We start from the raw sequence: 21,856 nt of genomic DNA on the forward strand, positions 1-21,856 counted from the left end.
CCCATTCGGTCACGGCGACTTATGCGATGTTGTTTTGATATTAGTCCTGTTTACACCAATCTACACTCGTTGGGGCAGAACGTCTTTGGAAGAGCAAATGTATTCCCGCCATCTGCGCCTCTCGGCTTTTTGTTTTTAGCTTTGAAAGAGAGGGAAGGGGGAAAGACATCAATATAGAGATGAGATCTCCATCCCGATGTTCCCAAAAAGTACAGTTGAACCTGGTTAATTTGTTGACATTCTCATTTCTGATCCTGTTTTCCTAAGAATGTTAATAGACTTGTTAACCATAGCTAAAACAAACATCTGGACATTCTTATAACTCGTCTAAAGCTCCCTTTTTATTACATAGTATAAATAAAGTGTTGCTTAGGATATCCTATAAGCAGTTCGATAGATACTGAAAATAAACGCTGTAGCTCTTACAACAGTCTCTTTACAGTCTAGTCATTAGAGTGCGAAGTCCTAATCATGAACTTCATGAACACTTCGACGCATGCACGTGTTTTATTCCCACATATAGTAGTTAACGCATAGTGACGCAATATTAATAGACATGTTAACCAAAGTTAAAACAAACATCCGGACATTCTTATTACTCGTCTAAATCTCCCTTTTTCTTAATCTATTATTTATTGGGAATTGCGTTTAATTTATAATAGCCAGTTCAATAGCTATAATGAAAAAAAAGCGGTAGCGCTTACAACAATCTCTGTACAGTCTAATCATTGGAGTGGAAAGTCCAAACCATCAACTGGATGGACACTTCGACGCATGCGCATGTTTAATGCCCTCATGTAGTGTAGTTATATAGTAGTTAATGCACTAGGACGGAATGGCAGCTGCTAAGTAGATAAGATTAAAGATAGACAACTTGATAAAAAAAAAACGAGGCTAGAACGTGACAACAAACCTGTAATAACCGACTTCGTCATGTGTTCTGTGGGAAGCATTCACGTTGATCTGACTCCTGTGCTCCTCCAGCTGACGGATGAACAGCTCGTGGTCCTGGCAACATATGGTAGGGAAGGACGCTGATTCTCGTATTGCTCTGTTCGTGAACTGTGCAACAAGAATGAAAAGAAATCATAGGATGTCCAGATAGGAATCTGCCTTTGTAATACCCAACCTACCACCCGCGGGCTATGTCCGTCACGTGACTGGATGCTTTCCAGGCCATCAATACTTCTGCAGTCAAAGCTGCAGAGGCGTGTACCATTGGAATCAACACTAAAACATTTTAGGCAGCAGCCCGTGTAAACAATGTGTAAGAAGTATATATGATCACAAGGCCAAAATAGTTTGAGCACCACTGCTCTAGCTACAATCTGCTAAATGTGAAAACATGCAATAAACATGCACCACTGTTCTAGCTAGAATGTGCTTGATCAAGCAATGGTGAAAATATGCAGCTTTTAGAAAACACATTCTTTTCTTATTTTCTCACCATAGATAGGCTTCCTCAATATCAACTTAGTACAAAAAAACAACATATCTACATCTCTGCCATTATTGCTTTTCGTCCTGTATCTAAAGAATGTAGGCCTACATGTATTAACATACAAATGATCTTGGGCTTCGGGTTATCCTTGAGAAACGGTTGCTTCGTTCTAATAAAACAAAATTATCAGTGAACCTAAAAGCTTCTAAAATAACAGTAATTTTTTGACCGATTGCAAAGAATATCTGTTTTTGTGTTTTAAATGAAACTTTCCTTTTGAAGATCCAAGGTCCTAACTATATGGGAGACGATTTTATAAAAACACCATTGACCTGCTAAAGAAGGTGCTAGATAAGTGGTACTATTTTTCAACCTAAGGGGTTGGGGTAATATACACTTCTGACACCCGTGTTACGAGCCGCAATACACCCCGAAAAATATCACGGGCCTATTCAACTTCTCTCTGCTCAATGACCAGACGTTTCTTGAGCCATAGGTTTGGGAATCACTGTTCTAGATGGCTGATTTGAATCTGTCGAGGACACTTAATATGCTACTGTATCTCAAGTTGCTGTACTGGTCTGTATTGTGAAACCGGCTGATAATAAAATAATAAAATATGAATTTTATTTTGATCGTTGTGAATGCATTTAAAAAGGCTCACATAAATCTACAACAGAAATGGTGTCGGTCTATAAATAGATCAGTATATTTACAGCACAGTGTTATAAATAGATCAGAATACTTACAGCGTACTGATACAAATAGATCAGTATACTTAAAGCGCACTGCTATAAATAGATCAGTATACTTTACTTACAGCGTACTGCTATTAATAGATCAGCATACTTTCAGCGCACTGCTATAAATAGATCAGTATACTTTACTTACAGCGTACTGCTTTTAATAGATCAGCATACTTTCAGCGCACTGCTATAAATAGATCAGTATACTTTACTTACAGCGTACTGCTTTTAATAGATCAGCATACTTTCAGCGCACTGCTATAAATAGATCAGTATACTTTACTTACAGCGTACTGCTTTTAATAGATCAGCATACTTTCAGCGCACTGCTATAAATAGATCAGTATACTTTACTTACAGCGTACTGCTTTTAATAGATCAGCATACTTTCAGCGCACTGCTATAAATAGATCAGTATACTTTACTTACAGCGTACTGCTATAAATAGATCAGTATACTTTACTTACAGCGTACTGCTTTTAATAGATCAGCATACTTTCAGCGCACTGCTATAAATAGATCAGTATACTTTACTTACAGCGTACTGCTTTTAATAGATCAGCATACTTTCAGCGCACTGCTATAAATAGATCAGTATACTTTACTTACAGCGTACTGCTATTAATAGATCAGCATACTTTCAGCGCACTGCTATAAATAGATCAGTATACTTTACTTACAGCGTACTGCTATTAATAGATCAGCATACTTTCAGCGCACTGCTATAAATAGATCAGTATACTTTACTTACAGCGTACTGCTATTAATAGATCAGCATACTTTCAGCGCACTGCTATAAATAGATCAGTATACTTTACTTACAGCGTACTGCTATTAATAGATCAGCATACTTTCAGCGCACTGCTATAAATAGAGCAGTAAAATTACAGCGTAATGCAATACATAGATCAGCATACTTACGGAGAACGTTTGTATATAATCAATTTACTTACAGCATACTGTTCGGCCAGTAAACTCATGTTCCTTTCTTCGAGGGCGTACACAACACTCGCCCTCTCGAGCTGAAGGGCGTATGCGATATTGCCTACAACAGAAACACGTGTTTTTTTTGACTGAGACAAAATTATGAATTTAATAAAAACAAATTACAGCACAATCTTTAGTATAGGTTATGCATGCCAAACTACTCAGTTATTCGCAGTAAATATTCAGGAGGTCAATGATGCTATATGTACTTCCAATTGTACAAAGCTTATATCAACTACTTCGGTCTGTCAGTCTGGTACAAATCTGGTACACGTTAGTTCTTCCACTTTACATTCTCAGAACAAGTTGAAACGTTTCAGAATTATTCATTGTCGATGACAACACGTGGATCAATCAAAAGATTAATTTTGTTTAACATAGAAAAAGGGAAATAAATCTTGCAGTATTTGGGAACGAGATGGCAGTTATTGTGTGGTTCCTTATATATGTTTTTATAACTGAGCAATTAAAAATATGCCAATAGAGTAAGGTAAAATTTCAAAGAAAAGACTATCATCTGAAATGCGATGGTTCAAGTTACACAAAAAACAAAACAAACAAAAAAAAATTGTCCATAGTGAAGGGTCAAATAGCTGATTGAATCACTCACCTACAGCTTGACCTTTGTTGACCATCACTTTATCATTTTCTAAATCACTCATCACAATGACGTTGGTGACCATCCAGTAACATGCGAGACTGACCAGGGCTATCAGAGGTATGAGCATCAATCCAATGGCCCGGAACATCTGAGAGTTGGCAACGACAACAGAGATTTGTGTTATGAACCTTACACTGCAACTCTACATTTCCCTTTATATACCATAAAAGCAATTCGCCGAATTTACGGGTCCTAATGCATGCGAATTTAATGTGGATTCATTTAGAATACAGCATCCGGCACAAAGTTTGTAGGACGACAGTATATTAATGTAGTAAAATTAAATGAATTTCTTGGAAGAGTGAATTATAAGGATTTACTTCTTCTTCTTCTTGAAACTGTTAGGTAGAGTTGAGCCTTCGGCTCTTGGAACTCTAGGCCAGCAAAATTGAACAAGAGCTCCCTCTCTCTGGTCTGAATGAGAACAGTGTACACTGTTCTGTCTGGCGGGGGGTCAGACTCGCGGCCAGAGGCTGCGTACACCGGGACCCCCGCGTGAAGGACACGCCATTTATGTAACGTCCCCTTGAGGAACGGTGCATGGATTGCGACAATTTCAATGAACTTTATTACAACTTCACACATTGCAAGGGGCAAGGAGGATGCTGAAAGGTTTGAGAAACTGACATCATTGCAAACATTTTGTATGTGTCAAAATTGAAAGTGACTTAAACACAAGACTATGTGAGCTGAATAACAGATTAATTTTAAGTACATACACACCTACATATATAAACACACACACACATAAATACTTAAATTATTAAATGTTGTCAGTAAAAAAGGACAGCTTACTGATATAAATATGAGTTAATAAAAGCTCTGTTATTAAGTCAAAACCATTAGCTTAAAATTTATTAAAATTAACAAAGCTATTTTGACGCATTTCCCCAGAAAAAAAAAAGTATACCTGTCAGAGAAACCAAACTTTTGTCAGGGTAGCATCATGTTCTACTGAATGATTCAGCCTCTAATTAGCGAAAAAAAGAAACGATATCCTACCGAATGTATAGTGAAAATGAAATACGTATTGCCGCCTGGTTAGGTCCATCAACTTTCGATCAAGTTATGAAGTCGATACATAAAAGCATTTTGAGGCAAAGTGTGATAAAGTTGTTCATTGGGCCAACAAAACAAGCCACTGTCGTATCTCTCTCCTTTCGTTGTCATGTTGTTTCAATAATGACTTCCTTCAAGTCACCTTCTCAGTTGTAAGCAGGATTCATATGTTAACTTCTCATAACAAAAACAAAAAATTAATACATGTCCGTTGGCGTCGCTGGTTTTGGTGTCACACTATGGGAAACATGGAGCCATGATGGAGCCATTCTTTCGTCGTTGTAAATTCCAATTTGATTAAGGCGCGCGTGAGGCTTTTATGATACAATTTTGAAAATGCCCTTTCCCCTCTTATGATACAATACTAAATATTTTGTTGATATTAGTCCAGAGGTTTTACATTTTCTTTAATTCTAGTATTCAAATGTTGATTTACATTTCCGATTTTACCACGTAATCAATAATATTGGCAAATTTCTTCGATTCTGACTATTAAGGATGAGTGCAGTTTTCACACGACTATGCAAACCCAGTGGCGACCTACTTTTTTTTTTTCTATATTTGATATAGACAAAGCCGTTGTCATCCTGGGGTGCCATCAAAGACGAAATTAAACATAAACTTTTTTCTATGTTTTTCAGATGTGCCATTTAGCTATATGTCTAAAGCTGGCCAGTCTTAGTCTTCTTGCATGTCTATACCAGATTTCGCCAGATCGTGCCTTTCCATTCTTCACATGTCTCAAAACTCCTGAAATCCGGTATTGTATTGATTAGGACATAGCTCAATACAAGTTCGATAATCCAGTCACACCTTTATCCGAGTTTCAGCGCGTTGTCTAGATATCTACAAGTCATATACCCGTGCGGTTATCAACGAAAACATTTTCTATGTGCCAACTCAGTAAGGGAATCTTTGACATTTAATGTGCGTTTTATTAATATAATTACTTTTGTAAAATGCGGCTTCCGTTCCCCTTTAGCATTTTCAGTTCGCCATGGTTCAAACACAAACTCAAAGGCGGCCTCCGAGGGTCTATACAGGTAAATAGGAAGGTTTCAGTATTTTTAGCCCAACTATCAGAAGCTATGAATTACAAATTATCAACCACTACAATCCTATCACCTTCCATGCATAATAAATGTGTGCCGACGAAAGTGGTGTTTATGCATTGTAATATTTCGTCGTCTTGTCACTGTATGAGGGGTAAATAAATTAATGGTATTATTATTATTACTGTAGTAAACCTGGTGGTCACACAGATGGGGGTAGTGTTATGTGTGAAGACAGAAGACGCAAATCGCCCCAGGTCGAGCGATTTTCCGTCCGGTTCTAGAAGGCCAGCAGGGACCCTATATAAAGAACGGAGGTGTCACAGTCAAGACGGTTTACTACAGCCCGGTTCACTACAACCCGGTTCACTACGGCCTGGTCGACTACAGTACAGTTCAGTGTGGTTCAGCGGTGTGGTTCTGTACGGCGCATTACGACGGTTCAGTGCGGAGTACTGTCAAGTACAGTCAAGAGGAAAGGCTTCTTGATCTTGGTCTGTGATCGAGTCCGACACAACGTGCCCAGTGTGTGAAGTAAGTCCTGAACTGTTGAACCCAGTGCAAGCCCGGAACGAGACGGAGAGGACAGTGCAAGAGTTGACACGGCGGTACGGTGTTGGAGGAATAAGTGTACAGCCTGTGTTACGTACTGCAAATTGTACACTATTGGCTGCAATTTATCGAACATTAACCTGTTACGTTACTTTGGAGCCCTGAGTTGTCAAGTTCTTTAAGTTGGTGGTGTGTGGTTCAGTTTGCAGAGAACCTAGATAGTGAGATTCGTTGCATTACTTTTATTATTACTATTCACTGGTAATCAATGATCTGATCGTTATTTAGATATGGTTATGTGTGAAAACGGGCTAATGATTATACATTACTGAATCATACTTCATCCTCATTATAGGCCTATAAAACTCATGGCATTAAAATAAATTAGTTCACCTTCATCCGTCGTTTATTAGCCTTAGTGGAGGAATTAATGGGTGCAAGTGTCTGTCAGGGCATCTGTTCAAACAGAAACTGATGATCTAATGTATGAAGCCTTTGGCCGCCCTCATCGTGACGGCCTTTTAACGATTTGGATGGCTATAAAACCTTCTAATTATATAAATAAGTACTTGAATAGCTTAGTGGCTAACAAACCGGCCTACAATCGTGGAAGATCGAGTTCGAATTCAGACTCGAGCACTTTAAAAAATATTGTTTTTGAAAAGGCAGCACAGAAACCTTCTCCCAAATACCCTTTCACCCCGCCGGTCCACAAAAGTAATTGGACCTTAACCCACTGAACATGCTAAAAACAAAACAATTAATAAAAATTATTTCTAATCACGCAAATTTAAAATAGTAAGTCTAGATCTAAAAAAAAAATAATAACCACGATTGATCCCAATTGATTCAAAATAATAAATACACTTTCACTCAATGCAGTACAACGATTCGGTATCGGTCGCAATATTCTTACTCTAACTTTATTCACATGAATGGATGCTAGTTGTAATGAATAGTCATTACATACATTCGGAGAATGTTTAGATATAAATATAAAATATATAAATATAAAAAGTCACCTGAATAAACCTGCCTCTGTTAGAGATGGGGTCGGCATAGCAGCATCCCTTTTCAGGAGCTTCGACCACCTGGGTGGAATAGACATCTCCGTTGTTGAGGTCCAAGTCTGTGTCCAGCAAATTGTCTCCTTTGATATTGGGCAGTGCCTTGTGATATACTCCATAATGGCGGTTATCTTTAGTCCAGGGGGAAACCATTTGACTTGCCGGGCTGATACTAGAGAGGAAAGATCAAACATAGACCATTACAATCAAAACTGTATGTTCTATTCGAAATAACGAGAGTGTTGGCTGGAGGAGAGAACGAGAGAGAAAGGCTGAGATGGAGTCTATAGAAATACTTTCGAGTAGACAGCATTCAAAACTTTCCTAACTTATTGATACACTAGTAAATAGTATCTTTTTATACATTACAGATTTATTCTTAACCTCCCATAACACAATTATAAATATGTACTTTCTCCCCTGATAAAATACTAAATATGTTCTTTCTCCCCTGATAAAATACTAACTTTGTTCTTTCTCCCCTGATAAAATACTAAATATGTTCTTTCTCCCCTGATAAAATACTAAATTTGTTCTTTCTCCCCTGATAAAATACTAAATTTGTTCTTTCTCCCCTGATAAAATACTAAATATGTTCTTTCTCCCCTGATAAAATACTAAATATGTTCTTTCTCCCCTGATAAAATACTAAATATGTTCTATCTCCCCTGATAAAATACTAACTTTGTTCTTTCTCCCCTGATAAAATACTAAATATGTTCTTTCTCCCCTGATAAAATACTAAATTTGTTCTTTCTCCCCTGATAAAATACTAAATATGTTCTTTCTCCCCTGATAAAATACTAAATATGTTCTTTCTCCCCTGATAAAATACTACATATGTTCTCTATCCCCTGATAAAATACTAAATTTGTTCTTTCTCCCCTGATAAAATACTAAATATGTTCTTTCTCCCCTGATAAAATACTAAATATGTTCTCTATCCCCTGATAAAATACTAAATATGTTCTCTCTCCCCTGATAAAATACTAGATATGTTCTTTCTTTCCTGATAAAATACAAAATATGTTCTTTCTCTTGATAAAATACTAAATATGTTCTTTCTCCCCTGATAAAATACTAAATATATTCTCCCCCCACCTTTCCGATACAATAATAGATATGTTTTCTCCCCACCCCCGATACAACACGAAATATGTTCTTTCTCCCTTCCCCTCACGGATACAATACTAAATATGTTTCCCCACCCCCCTCCGATACAATTGTAAATATGTTCTTTCTCCCCTGATACAACTGTAAATATGTTCTTTCTCCCATTATACAATACTAACTATGTTCTTTCTCCCCTGATCCAGTACTAACTCTACCCTTTCCTCTCTTATACAAGTGAAGCTTGTTGTTTATTCAGATTACTCTTTTATCTTTCTTTTCAGTTGAAAGCAAGGAGAGAGTGGTTAGATGTTTTAGCCTCCACCCATCTTTCACTAGTGCGGTCAGTACTATGACCTTTCTCTCGCCCAGAAAGCAATTAGAACTAGCACTCGACTAGACTCGGTGATCGATGCCTAACTATTTGCTCATATGAGACGGGGATCATCACATAGATCTACTCACGCACAAGGGCGATTTGAACTGTCCATAAATTAGAAGTATAGGCCTATATTAGTTTAAAATGTTTTACAACAGAACAAGAAGACATTATTAGAGAGATACAATAACAATGTCTATATTACAAGCAAAATACAAAAAAAAGGCTATAAAAACAACAGAGCTAATCTAATTGGAAGAGCTCCACATTTACAGCCTAAAAAAATCATCACCCTCTTCTTCATGATTTGAACATTTTACCATCACAAAGAAGATTTGTTAAATTAACAATATGATTTTTTTTAACCAGTAGAAGATTACACTGATTAACAAAAAAAGAGGCAAAACATTAAGTTTAATGTCTTCACAATGATGAAGGTTAAAACATTGTTCAGAAATTGTCTATTGTTCTCTGTTGTAGACACTTGCACGTACACAGGTATCATAAGACAGTGATTACAAAACCAAATAGACACACAAACTCTTTTGTTCCTTTGGTAATTAAACAATATGTAACTTACTATTGTCAATGTCGCATGTAATGGTAAAGAAAATATTGGGATATGAACGTATATCTTGTGAGCTTTTGGGAAAATGTTTTGCTCTAATCATGTATAGTTGTTTTGTGATGCACAATTGTGAAACAAATCCTTGCGGATAATAAAGATTATTAGTATTATTATTATATATCTCAATACTGTAATATTTATTTTCCTTCTTTGATATGAAACAAAATTAATAATTGACCACTATTTTAATTAACTAATTAGTGAATATTTTGATTCAGTCATGAACAATGAATATTTATGGAAAGTGTGAACTTAATTCAAGAATGGGAAGTGGGAGAAATAACGTGTTCAAACAAGTTTCAAATTAGGCCTTCTTGTTAATTTTTTTTAAAAGATTAAAGTTTTTAGATAAATCTATTTTAGTGTCATTGAAAGACTGTATATGTCTGTATCTATATATGTCTGTTTATGTCAGTATGTGTGTATATATATATGTGTATGTGTCTGTACGTGTTCTGCGTTCAAAGACAAGACCAATAGTTTCAATCAAACACAAGAGGACCTGGAAAAATGCAGCAGTTACATTTGTCTCTGTTTTACATTACAGACGTTACTTCAAAAAAAGAATAAAATTACGTCCCATGTGTCAATCTACCCATGCATGTTAGTTAGAGACTTAAACTCTGCTTAAGTCGTTGGTTTTCCAGGCTGATTCAGGCAACCCACTGAGTGCTCAATTAGCACTAATGTAGAACTTTTACGAATTTGTCCTAGAATATGGAATAAGAAATGTGTCTTTATCTTAGTGTACATATGAGTATTTTAAAAGGTTTTGTTTTGTACATTATAGTTTTATGTATAATTGCTACCTTAGTTTTTAAGTCTTCTGTCCTGAAATATTCCTAAATTTAGTGATTTTATAAATGGTGTTACTATAATCAAATGTGAATATTCGTTTGTAATAAATCTCTCGGCTGTTTTGCTATTTTGCCTCTGTTCTAGATTTTCTTGAGGTTAGGATGGAAAGACATCCCCCAATTAGGTTCCCATTTCTGTAATTCATAATGTGTTGTTTTTATTGTTCTATATATTATGCAGCCGACTGCAAATATCCACCTTTTGTTCATGACTTGCAATGCAATTTGATAGGTCATTTATTTAAATTAGAAAAGGAAGTGGACTTAAGACTATTTCTTAAGGTACACCAGATTTTACTATTAGTTGTGTTGATTTGGAGCCATTTATTATTTCAGTTTGTTCTCTCCCTATCTGGAAATCCTGAACCCATGAGAGTACTGGACCAGTTTTCCCGAAATATTTTATTTTTTCCATCACTCTAATTGGTTAACTTTATCAAATGCCCTAGAAAAGTAAATAAAATGGCATTCATTAGCTCATTACAATGTAAGCCTTTTGAATAGAACTATTAGTTGAGTTTCACATGATATCTATTTCCTAAAGCCATGTCGGAATGCAGTAATGACATTATGTTTATCTAATTGGTTTATGATGTTTCTACATATTTTGTGTTTTAGTATTTTACATGTGTGGCTGGTGAGAGACACTGGTCTGTAGTTTCATAGGTTGGGTTTATTTCCTTTTCTAAATAGGGGTGATATAAGCTTCTTCCCAATCCCTCAGTAATCTGCTCTGATTAAGTCATGCCTGAAGAAGTAATCTGAACACTGGGGCTAGCTCGTTGGTTAGTTCTTTATGTAATCGACTGCTATACCATCAGGTCCAGATGCTTTATTTGGTTTTATGTTAGTTCAATGATTGCACTTGGTTTTCATAAAGCGATACATCTCAAGTGATTAGCTAATGTTTCGCTCTGATAGAAATGTTTGTTCAAAGATAAATACAGCTTGATGTAATTAGGTTAGGTGACATATATTACAGAGTAGGATGTCTCTTATTGGTTCTATATTTGTAAAATGTATGCATCATTTATTGTTTAAGCATTTGTCTTTACGTTTCTATTTGTTTACAGTCTGTTGTATTGTGTATTTACATTGTCTGATCAAAATGAGTCTCTTATAAAAAAAACAACAGGACGGCTGAGTGGCTTGTTAGCCAGATTCTGTGTTGCTGCAAGGTGGAGTAGGAGGGTGAAGGGTTTGTGCCCTAGTCAGGACTTTCGTTATTCGATGTTTGATTCACCACTTTCATGTATCTATGATCTATGATGAGGCGCGGTGGCTGAGCGGTAAAGCGCTTGGCTTCCGAACCGGAGACTGGGGTTCGAATCCTGGTGAAGACTGGGATTTTTAATTTTGGATCTTCGGGCGCCTCTGAGTCCACCCAGCTCTAATGGGTACCTGACATTAGTTTGGGGAAAAGTAAAGGCGGTTGGTCGTTGTGCTGGCCACATGACACCCTCGTTAACCGTAGGCCACAGAAACAGATGATCCACAAGGTCTGAAAGGGAAACTTTACTTTTTTTATGTATCTATGAGGATCTTTAGTCTGAAGTTTTCAATGACAGATCGTTCATAAATATTATTAAATACCCAAAAAAAGAAACTTTCATAGTGTGTTTTGTTTTTTGACTTCACCAACTTAGAAAACTCCTTGAATAGTAACTCTAGTAACACAAGTAAACAAAACTCATTAAATATTATGATTTGAATTGATATAATCGGAATAATGTCCGTCTTTACAAGTCGGGCGCTTTAAAATTGTATTCTTAACTCTGTGTACTTTAGTAGGTCCTATCTCTCAAAGTGGTGACAGTTGATTATGGAATTAGCTAATCAAGTGGTCTTTCTAATTAAAAAAAAAAAGAATTATCAAATTTAAAAAAGTGTCAACAGTACAGATATATTCACAATATTTGCAGCGACATTAGAGACCTGAAAATGCTGTCGTCATCTTGTACAGGCTGGATCTTGGCGCAATGCATTATGGACAATTGAGTTGAATCAAATGAGTTGAATCAAATGAGTTAAAAGCTTCGTGCTAAGTAGACTACACTGATGAATGTATCACTGAATTAGTGTCCCACTGCGTCTTCTTGTATACATCCCTTGTTTAGATCACTTGTGTATATCACTTGTACTTATTACTTGTATATATCACTTAAACAAATTAATTGCGGCATGCAAAAATACGATTAGTGTCAAACTAATTTAATTTGTTTGATCGTTGTATTGAACAGGTAACAACTGGTGTGTAATATTATCGCCAAATATTTAAACTGTATATTCCACATTTTTAAAAATTTAAATACACTATTAAAAAATCACTGATGCATTGATGTATCGTCCATGTCTCCATTATATCCAAATCCTGGACATCCAAACCTGTCCGTTTAATCAGAATATTGCGAAGTGTGTTGCGAATGGTTTAGAAAGTCTTCACCAGGATGTGATTAGACAGAGAGAGATAAATGAAAGTTGACCCATGTGTTGACAAGGTACCCCAACCCCTCCCTCACGTTAATGGACGTTTGTATTCCTGTACCGGTCATTGAATGTCACAATTAACGCGAAAAGATGGCCGTGTTAATGGCTTGAAATTAAGTCAAAAGTTTGACATTCCCGATCAATGGGAACCCAAGAGACTGGACTGTAACTGAAGGGATCTTTTTTTTTTCAGAAACTGTTTACTCTTAACACGCGGGCTGCCTGTGTGACATAAAGACTTTGTGTTCTAGTGTGTAGTATATAGATCTACATCCGTCAACACCAGGGGAGTACATCGAAATATAGTTCATCTCAATAACCCGAGTCTGTACAAAGTCAACTGGTGTTTATACAAAAGAAGTCAAGCAGAAATAAAAATTAAATTATTCAGTGTTGTTTTCTTTTATAACCACGTGACTTGCCAGGAGTCATAAACTGGGATGACATGTGCAACAAGCAAAATATTTTTTAAAAATACTTTTTCCCCCCAAGGTTATCTAAGGGAAGAACTCCATATTTACACCCATGTCTTTTCAATACTGTTAGATCTGTTTCCCTCATTCAATATCAAAACAAAATTAAACAATTACCACTATTTAATTAACTAATTGGTTAGTTTATTGATTGATTCATTTTTTATTAGGAACAATGAATAATTGTGCAACGTATCAACTTGATCCGAGAATGGAAAGTTTGAGAAATAACGTGGTTAAAATTGTACCAGACAGACAGACAGACAGACAGACGGAGTGAGTTGATATCAACTTAGTAAAAAAATGTTTTGGTTCATTATGTTTTAAACAAGTATCCCAGAGATAAATAATTAATAAAACGCGTCTTAGGTATCCAAGATCACGTATTGCAGTCTATAATAGAATGATCGAGCCAGAGATTTTAGAGCTTCTCGTTAGCGGCTCTCTGATGATACTTATAGCCAAAACAAAACAAAAAGTACGATCATCTTATTCCGCTATGCTATTGTCTCTCTATTGTAAACAGATTTTAATGGGAAATAACCTGCAGAACAGTACCAGGAAAAAGAATAGGAAGACAGAGAAAGCGATGGATGATGGAAGACAGCATTCAAGAATGGACGGGCCGGGCTTTGAAAAAGATTCTATTCAAGGCAAAAGAGAGGAATAGAGAAAAACGGCCGACAGCTCATGTGTTTTTCCCAAACGGTTCAACAGACTAAGGCAGTGTTTCCCAAACTTTTTCCTTATCGGAACACTTTGCATATTCTGATGATTTAGACAAACACTTTGCTTATTCTTTAGAGAGATTTATTCATGTGGTGGCCTACTAGTTAATTATTCCAGTAGTTCGTGGAACACCTATTCAGGCCTTGCAAGAAAACAGTTTGGGAAACACTGGACAAAGTGATAGGTGAAGGTGAACCAATAGAGTTCTAGGTCAGGGCTCTTATAGTGTCAACACTAGCACGTTATTTCTCGCATTTCTTAGTCTCGGATCAAGTTGAAGCTTTGCACACTTATTCAATGTCCCCAACAAAACATGAATCAATTTCAAAAAAAATTACCAAATTAATTAATTAGTGGCTATTAATTTATTTGTCTTATGTATAAAAAAGGGAAATAAAAATCTTCAGTATTGAAATATGGGCCTGTGCAGTCCTTTTCCTAACAGACGCCTTTTTTCATTCTGCAGGCTTAACAATGTGTATAACAGAAAATTAATGATGTCTCTATTTTGGACGTGTGAGGTAGGAGGTATCTAGGGGAGAACACACACAGCTCGAGTTAAAGCTCAGCTTTAAACTGCCTTCATAGGGCTTTAAACTCGAGCAGTCACAAGATGTTATTTCACTTAGCCCTAGTCCAACCTTTTAGAATAAATTAATCGACGTGCATTATTTTTAGTGGCCCCGTAAGGGGAAAAGCCGCTATTAGGTTTGTGCAAAATGTACGTCTGTCCGTTTTGTCACACTCAGATCTAAAAAATTAGAAGAGATATGAAAAATATTATTTCACCATTAAATGCGGCTTGAAAAGTTTAGGTGCAACGGCTACTTTTGGTTTTCTAAAAGCAAACCGTTTAATTTATAAAATTAATTATGCAAGAGATTTGTTCATAAAAATACACCAATTCTAAAACAATTACAGAAATGTAAGGTAATGTTACAATATGTTAACAAAGGATGTCAACATTTTGCACACTTTCAGTATCACTAAGTCGAATATATTTATAAAATGTTCAAGAAATGTTCACAACAAATATAAATATTTGTTAAAGGTGTTTTTTTCTGGTCAACTAGCAGTTGAAATTAAAAGAAAACATGTCTGTTTGTTTATAAAGGCTAAGAATGCACTTTGTATGTAAATATCACGTACATTTTTTAATGGACTTTTTATGCAGCGACTTTCGTGCAGTAGCGTAACAAGAAGTGGCAGAATATGGTACAAATCAGTTCCCTCAAATTTTTTTAAATAATCAGATTTTATTTTATTTTTTGTTTAGTGCCCACATCAGGATAAAAGACGCTTATTTCTGTGCGTTTTGTTTGCCTGTCGGTCTATCTGTCACGATTAGATAACAAAAGCAACAACTCTGAAAGCTATTGAAAATCTAATTTAATCTTTAATGTTTATATATATAAACATCCGGACAATCTATTACAGAAACCTAAAACTATTGCAATTTTCGGGAAGAAAAATTAAACTTTACTCAGATATTCAATAGCTTTTAGCTTTTTTTTTTCGATATTAACATGACGGAGAGACAGACTAATTGACAAAACGCAAAAAAAAAATACGCCTTTAATCCTTATATATATACATATATATATATATATATATATATATATATATATATATATATATATATATATATATATATATATATATATATCATGGGCGTAGCCAGGGGGGGAAACCCCCCCCCCCGAAATGAAATCCCCCCCCCCGAAGGGGGGAGAGTCGGAATTTATTGACTGATTTTTTGCTTTGATTTTGTTTATTTTAGGTGAGATTTTAATACTAAACCATCACTTGCCCCAGCACAACCATAGGGGTTTTGAGTTTAAAACCCCCTACCAGGGGGTTTTGAGTTTAAAACCCCCTACCAGGGGGGTTCGAGTTTAAAACCCCTACTAGAGGGGTTCGAGTTTTAAAAAAACCAACTAGGGGTTTTGAGTTTAAAACCCCCTACCAGGGGTTTTGAGTTTAAAACCCCCTACCTGGGTTTTCTTCAGTTAACTCCCCCTCTTCTATAAAACAAAACAAAAAAAAATGCAAACGAAAATCCCCTAATTCCAAGTTAAGGAAGATTTTGATTTTAAAACCCCGACTAAAATTTACGATAAACCCCCTCTTCAATATCAAAAAAAAAAAAGCTAATTACGCACTCAAAATGTTATGAGCGTAGCTAAATGGGTTTTGACTCAGTTTTGAATTTAAACCCCACTTCAGCGGGGTTTGAAGGTAAAAAATACCTCTTTAATAATAAAAACAAAGCAAATTATACACTAAAAATGTTATGAGTGTAGTCAAAGGGGTTTTGAGTTTAAACTCCCCTCCAGTGGAGTTTGAAGCTAAAAAGTACCTCTTCAATATAAATAAAAGAAAATTACTCACTCTAAAATCTATGAGCGTAGTCTAAGGGGTTTTGAGTTAAAACCGCCCGCCGGGGGGGGGGGGGTTTGAGGATAAATTTAAATACATCTTCAGTGTAAGAAAAAAAGCAAATTACGCACTCAAAATGCTATGAACGTTGCCGAAAGGGGTTTTGAGTTTAAACCCCCATTCAGAGGGGTTTGGTGCTAAAAATACATCTTCAATATAAAAAAAAGCAAATTACACACTAAAATTATTTGAGCGTAGCCAATCCAATCGGGGGTTTTGAGTTTAAACCCTTCTTCTACAGATGGCTTTTTTTTTAAAGTTTAAAACCCCTCCAGATGGTTTTGAGTTTAAGATCCCCCTAAAAAGCATTTTGAGGTGGAAAACCCCCAACAGAAGATTTTGACGTTAAAACTCTTTTCGATATAAAATCTAAAGCAAACTACAGTCACTTAATTCCAAGAGCGTATTCAAGAGAGGTTACACATTTTTACCAGTGGCAGAGCTCCATTAATAAACTGCAGTGAATAGTCATCTACCGAAAACAAAAAACACTAAATGTGGCTCAACAAAGATGGCTAAGACAGATTTTAGGAGTCAATTATAGAGATCGGGTCTAAATCAAGGAAATCCTATGCCGTACTGGGAGTCGACCCCTAAGTAAGATTGTGAGAGAATGACGCTTGAGGTTTGCGGGACATGTTCTCCGACAAAATGAATTACGCATAAGAAGAGTTGCAATGATATCCTAGTACAACTTGACGCTACTCATTCATGGAGGTCCTCATGGTAGGTGGGAAGAGGCTTCAGACATTACCAGTGACAGATTTTTATGGAAACAGCTTGACGTCAAATGCTCCGAACGGCGTGGGAGGGTCTAAGTCTGTAAGAATAGCACATTAGGTTTTTGAAATAAAACTTTTTAATAGCAGGAAAATGCAGTGTAGATACCTCAGAATATGCATTTTGTTGGCTTTCAATACCAGAAATAGTGCTTGGCGGCGGGGCTTCGCCCCGCGATGGGGAGCTCCTAGCACTCCCCCAGACCCCCTTGCTAGTAATGGCTTGGAGTCTACAATTTTATGAAAACAACTTGATGGCAAATGATCCGATCGCCGAGGGAGGGTCTAAGTCAGTAAGAATAACACATTAGGTTTTTGAAATAGAACTTTTTAATAGAAGGAAAATGCACTGTAGATACCTCAGAATATGCATTTTGTTGGTTTTCAATATCAGAAATAGTGCTTGGCGGCGGGGCTTCGCCCTGCGCTGGGGGAGCTCCTAGCGCTCCCCCAGATCCTTTTGCTAGTAATGGCGGAGAATCTACAATTTTTCTACTAACTCATGGAAAAACTATTCTAGGGCACAATAAAGTCTTCCGAAAGAATGAAGGGTCAGAATGTAATAAAGATTTTGTACGCACACACACACACACACATAAATACATATAGTTTTTTTTTGCGCGGGGGGGGGGGAGAAAAAAAATTCACCCCCCCCCCAAAAACAAAATCCTGGCTACGCCCATGATATATATATATATATATATATATATATATATATATATATATATATATATTATACATACATACACATTTAACTAGCTTATTGTGACGTAATGGATTTTTGATTAATATATAGTAATTCTTTAAATGAAATGTATAAAATAACTCGGTGCACCAATGTCTATGAACCCTCGAGAGCCTGCTCCTATTGATAAAGACATTTTTAGTCTCAATAGGCAGTGTGACGTAGTGGATTTTTTCCTTTGACTTAATATGGAGTTTATTCTTTAAATGAAATGCTAAAAGAACTCACTAGGTGCACTAATGTCTAAGAACCCTCGACAACCTGCTCGTATTGATGAAATTTTTTAGTCTAACTAGGCCATTGTGACGTAATGGCTTTTTTTTTCGTTTGAACTAATATGTAGTTAATTCTTTAAATGGAATGCTAAAAGAACTCACTCGGTGCACCAATGTCTATGAACCTTCGACAACCTACTCGTATTGATGAAATTTTTAGTCTAACTAAACTTGATGCCTTGTTCTTTTCTTTTTTTCCATTACAATCAATACCAAAAGATTATCTAAAATCGCTCGTCTGACATCTGTACATATCCGGTAGTTGTCATGCTGTAATGTGCAATATATCTCTTGATCATTAATAGGCTATTAGTTTGTTATTAAGTTAACAGCAATGCCTGTTCGTCTAGTCAGCGCGCTGGACTGGTTATCTCGACGGTCCCGGTTTCATACTCTGCTCACTGCCATCCCCCGTCGTACAGTGGGAGATTTGGATGAGGAAGTAAATTATCTTTAACTTTGAAGGACCATCCAAAACATGTAAAACATTTTACAGAAAAAAAAACATGTTTTTTTACAACGCCAAATGAATCTTTGAAACATTATTACTTTGACAATCAAAACAAAATCACGTCTTGAATATTCCTTGTGAATAGGCGGATCCGACAGGGATCCGACTCCGACGAGGTCCGCCTATGAGTTTGTGTGACAACACAAACTCTCTTCGTAATCATGTTTTCTTTTGTTAAGTTTTTTTACTCGTCTTTTTTTATTTGTTTTTATTTTTTTCAATTGCATGTTATACGACAAATAGGACACCGCACATGGACTAGGGAAAGAAATTAATTCAAGTATCGTCAAGATAGCATCGTAACGATTCCATAAAAATGGTCAGAATCGATAACACAAGATTTTTTGTGGTCACGAAAATTAAACACATAGCCCAGACACATTGCTTCTACTTTTTCTAAATTTAGATTTGGCCCTTATTCAAAGTTCAAATAGTTAATAGTGTATTAATAGTCTTTATTTTCTACTGTTTTCATCTCTGCCCTTTTTCCTTAGTCTTCTCTCTCTCTCTCTTTCTCTTTCTCTCTTTCTCGTCATTAAAAAGCTTTGTAATCGTACAATCAAATTCCTATTTGAAAGGGTCAAAGGTTATAAAGATAAGAAGGATGCGAAAGTAGACATGGGCATCTCGAATGGTGGAAATGACGTCACGAAGAGTAAATAAACACTTAGCTGTCACGTGATTCTGGTTTTTATTTATTCTTGTACAGTTTGTCTGTATGTATGTATGTCTTTTTTCTTCTTTTATTTTTCCAAGTACATTTTGTCTGCTTACAAAGGCGGCTTTATTCGCCTTGACCAAGGGATGGATTAACTATTGAATTCATTTCCGCGCGTGTTCCTGCACGAGATATGTTGTCCAACAAGTGCTATCCTCCCCCGGCTTTCTTTTTTTTAAACTTAGAGATGAACGAGGGCGTGATACTTAGCTCTCGTTATAAATTATCTTTTTCATCGGAGCGTGTATCCAGAAATAAATAAAAAAACAGAATTGAGTGTTGGCCCCGTCCGGAATTTTTATTTCAAACTTTATAATTGTGTGAGCGATGGGTAAAACTGTTAGTACCAGGAGTGGGTTGCTGACGTTAAAAGACCATCCTCTACAGCAGAGGTTCTCAAACTTTTTTCAGTTCAGGAACCCTTTTACAAGTCATACGGACATAATCTTATTTGTCTGCCCAAATCGAATTTTTCAAAAGCCGCTAGCATAGTCAATCTCTCCACAACCACGCGTGATCTTTTGCTCTGCGCTATTCACAGTGCAATAATATATGAAGCCTCGAAAGTTTTGGTATTCACTGCTGTCGCAACGCTAATAATGTTCTGCTTATTTTCATGTACAATCGTTTGACGTTTGAAGCAATTAACGGGCTTTTCTTGTAGTTCATTATGAATTGTTACAAGATGACGCTTCAGTTTAGCCATTTTCAAACTTTCGTTCAAACGCAAACAAATGACACATTGTGGCTGATCACTACTATTGCCTTTGTACAGTACGTCATAGGATTGAGGAGACAATACAAAGCTCCAAAATACATCGTGACATATAGCAATTCTAAACACAGATACAGACTCAATGTGACGACATTCTCACTGAGCCAACACTTGAAGAAATGACGAAACATGGTGTTGACATATTTCTTTCATTACAGAACTGAAATCCGGAACACCGAAAATATCTAGATCTAGAAATCATGACAAATCTTCGTCTTCCTGCATTTATGATCTAGATCGCAAGGAGATAGCTGGGTGATTTTTTTTTTTGGGCAGACATAACGTGTGCCTTTATAATATTATATTGGCTGTTTTTTTTTTTGTTTACTGATACAACAATTTTGAAGAGAAACATAATGCAGTTGGCTGCTTTTATGTGTATGTGAGTCTATTTATACAACAATTTTCAAGAAAAATACTTTGCAGTTTGTTGCTTTTATGTGTATGTGTCTATATTTATACAACAATTTTGAAGAAAAATACTTAACAGGTGCCTGCTTTTATGAGTATGTGTCTTATTATACAACAATTTTGAAGAAAAATACTTTACAGGTGGCTGCTTTTATGTGTATGTGTCTAATTATACAACTATTTTGAAGAAAAATACTTTGCAGTTGGCTGTTTTTATGTGTATGTGTGTCTATTTATACAACTATTTTGAAGACAATTGCATTGCAAATGGCTGTTTTATGTGCATGTGTGTCTATTGACACAGCTATTTTTAATATTTAAAAAAAAATGAAACTACATTTTTCTGGCACATAAATATTATGATATTGAATTGAATATGACTGTCGTGTTTGCCTATATTGAGTATATTTCTTCAGTTGCTTTGATAGATTTTAGTGAGTTATTAGTCGTTATGTAAACCAACAAAACTCGACATGAACAAAGCACAGAAACAAATCCACGAATAGAAATCCCAAATACTTTCATTAATAAATCCAAAAAGAACAATCGCATAAGTTTTAATCACAAAACGAAACGAAATAAATTTCTTCAACCAAAAAAGTTTAAATAAAAAAAATGAAAGGAAATAAATTTGTTGAACCAAAAAGTTAAAATCACAAAATAAATCTGTTCAACCAAACTAGTATTTAACAATCAAATAAAGAGCTCTCTTGCTCGCTAACAATTTCAAGAGAATTGCAACTTCAAAGTGACAACGATAACTGTTATTTTGTTTTAGATAGATACAAGACTGATATCTGTTAGATACTAGCTTATATCTGCAGTCTACCAAACAAATGAAATCTGTCAGTTAATAGCCGAGACCTGTCATTAAATGAGACCAATCCGTCCATAGATGACATCTGTTATTTAATAAAGGATATGTCAGTTACTCTGAGGTGTTTTAGATGTCATTTACCAGATGAGACGTGTCAC

The 21,856-nt window shown here is 35.9% G+C and overlaps 1 protein-coding gene across 2 annotated transcripts in view; it reads right to left on the minus strand.

Moving 5' to 3' along the window:
* LOC106061188 (uncharacterized) overlaps positions 1–21,856 on the minus strand; it is an 89,975-nt gene that overhangs the window by 18,940 nt on the left and 49,179 nt on the right. For both annotated transcript variants that reach the window (XM_056008768.1, XM_056008767.1), the window contains exons 3-6: positions 7,521–7,737; positions 3,785–3,923; positions 3,141–3,232; positions 914–1,062 (exon numbers count right to left, since the gene is read on the minus strand). In XM_056008768.1, the coding sequence (XP_055864743.1) occupies positions 914–1,062; positions 3,141–3,232; positions 3,785–3,923; positions 7,521–7,718 (578 nt within the window). In that variant the 5' untranslated portion in view covers positions 7,719–7,737. The remainder of the gene's footprint in view (positions 1–913; positions 1,063–3,140; positions 3,233–3,784; positions 3,924–7,520; positions 7,738–21,856) is intronic.

This window comes from Biomphalaria glabrata, chromosome 13 (genome assembly GCF_947242115.1).
Source record: "Biomphalaria glabrata chromosome 13, xgBioGlab47.1, whole genome shotgun sequence".
In the NCBI taxonomy this organism is placed as follows: domain Eukaryota; kingdom Metazoa; phylum Mollusca; class Gastropoda; family Planorbidae; genus Biomphalaria; species Biomphalaria glabrata.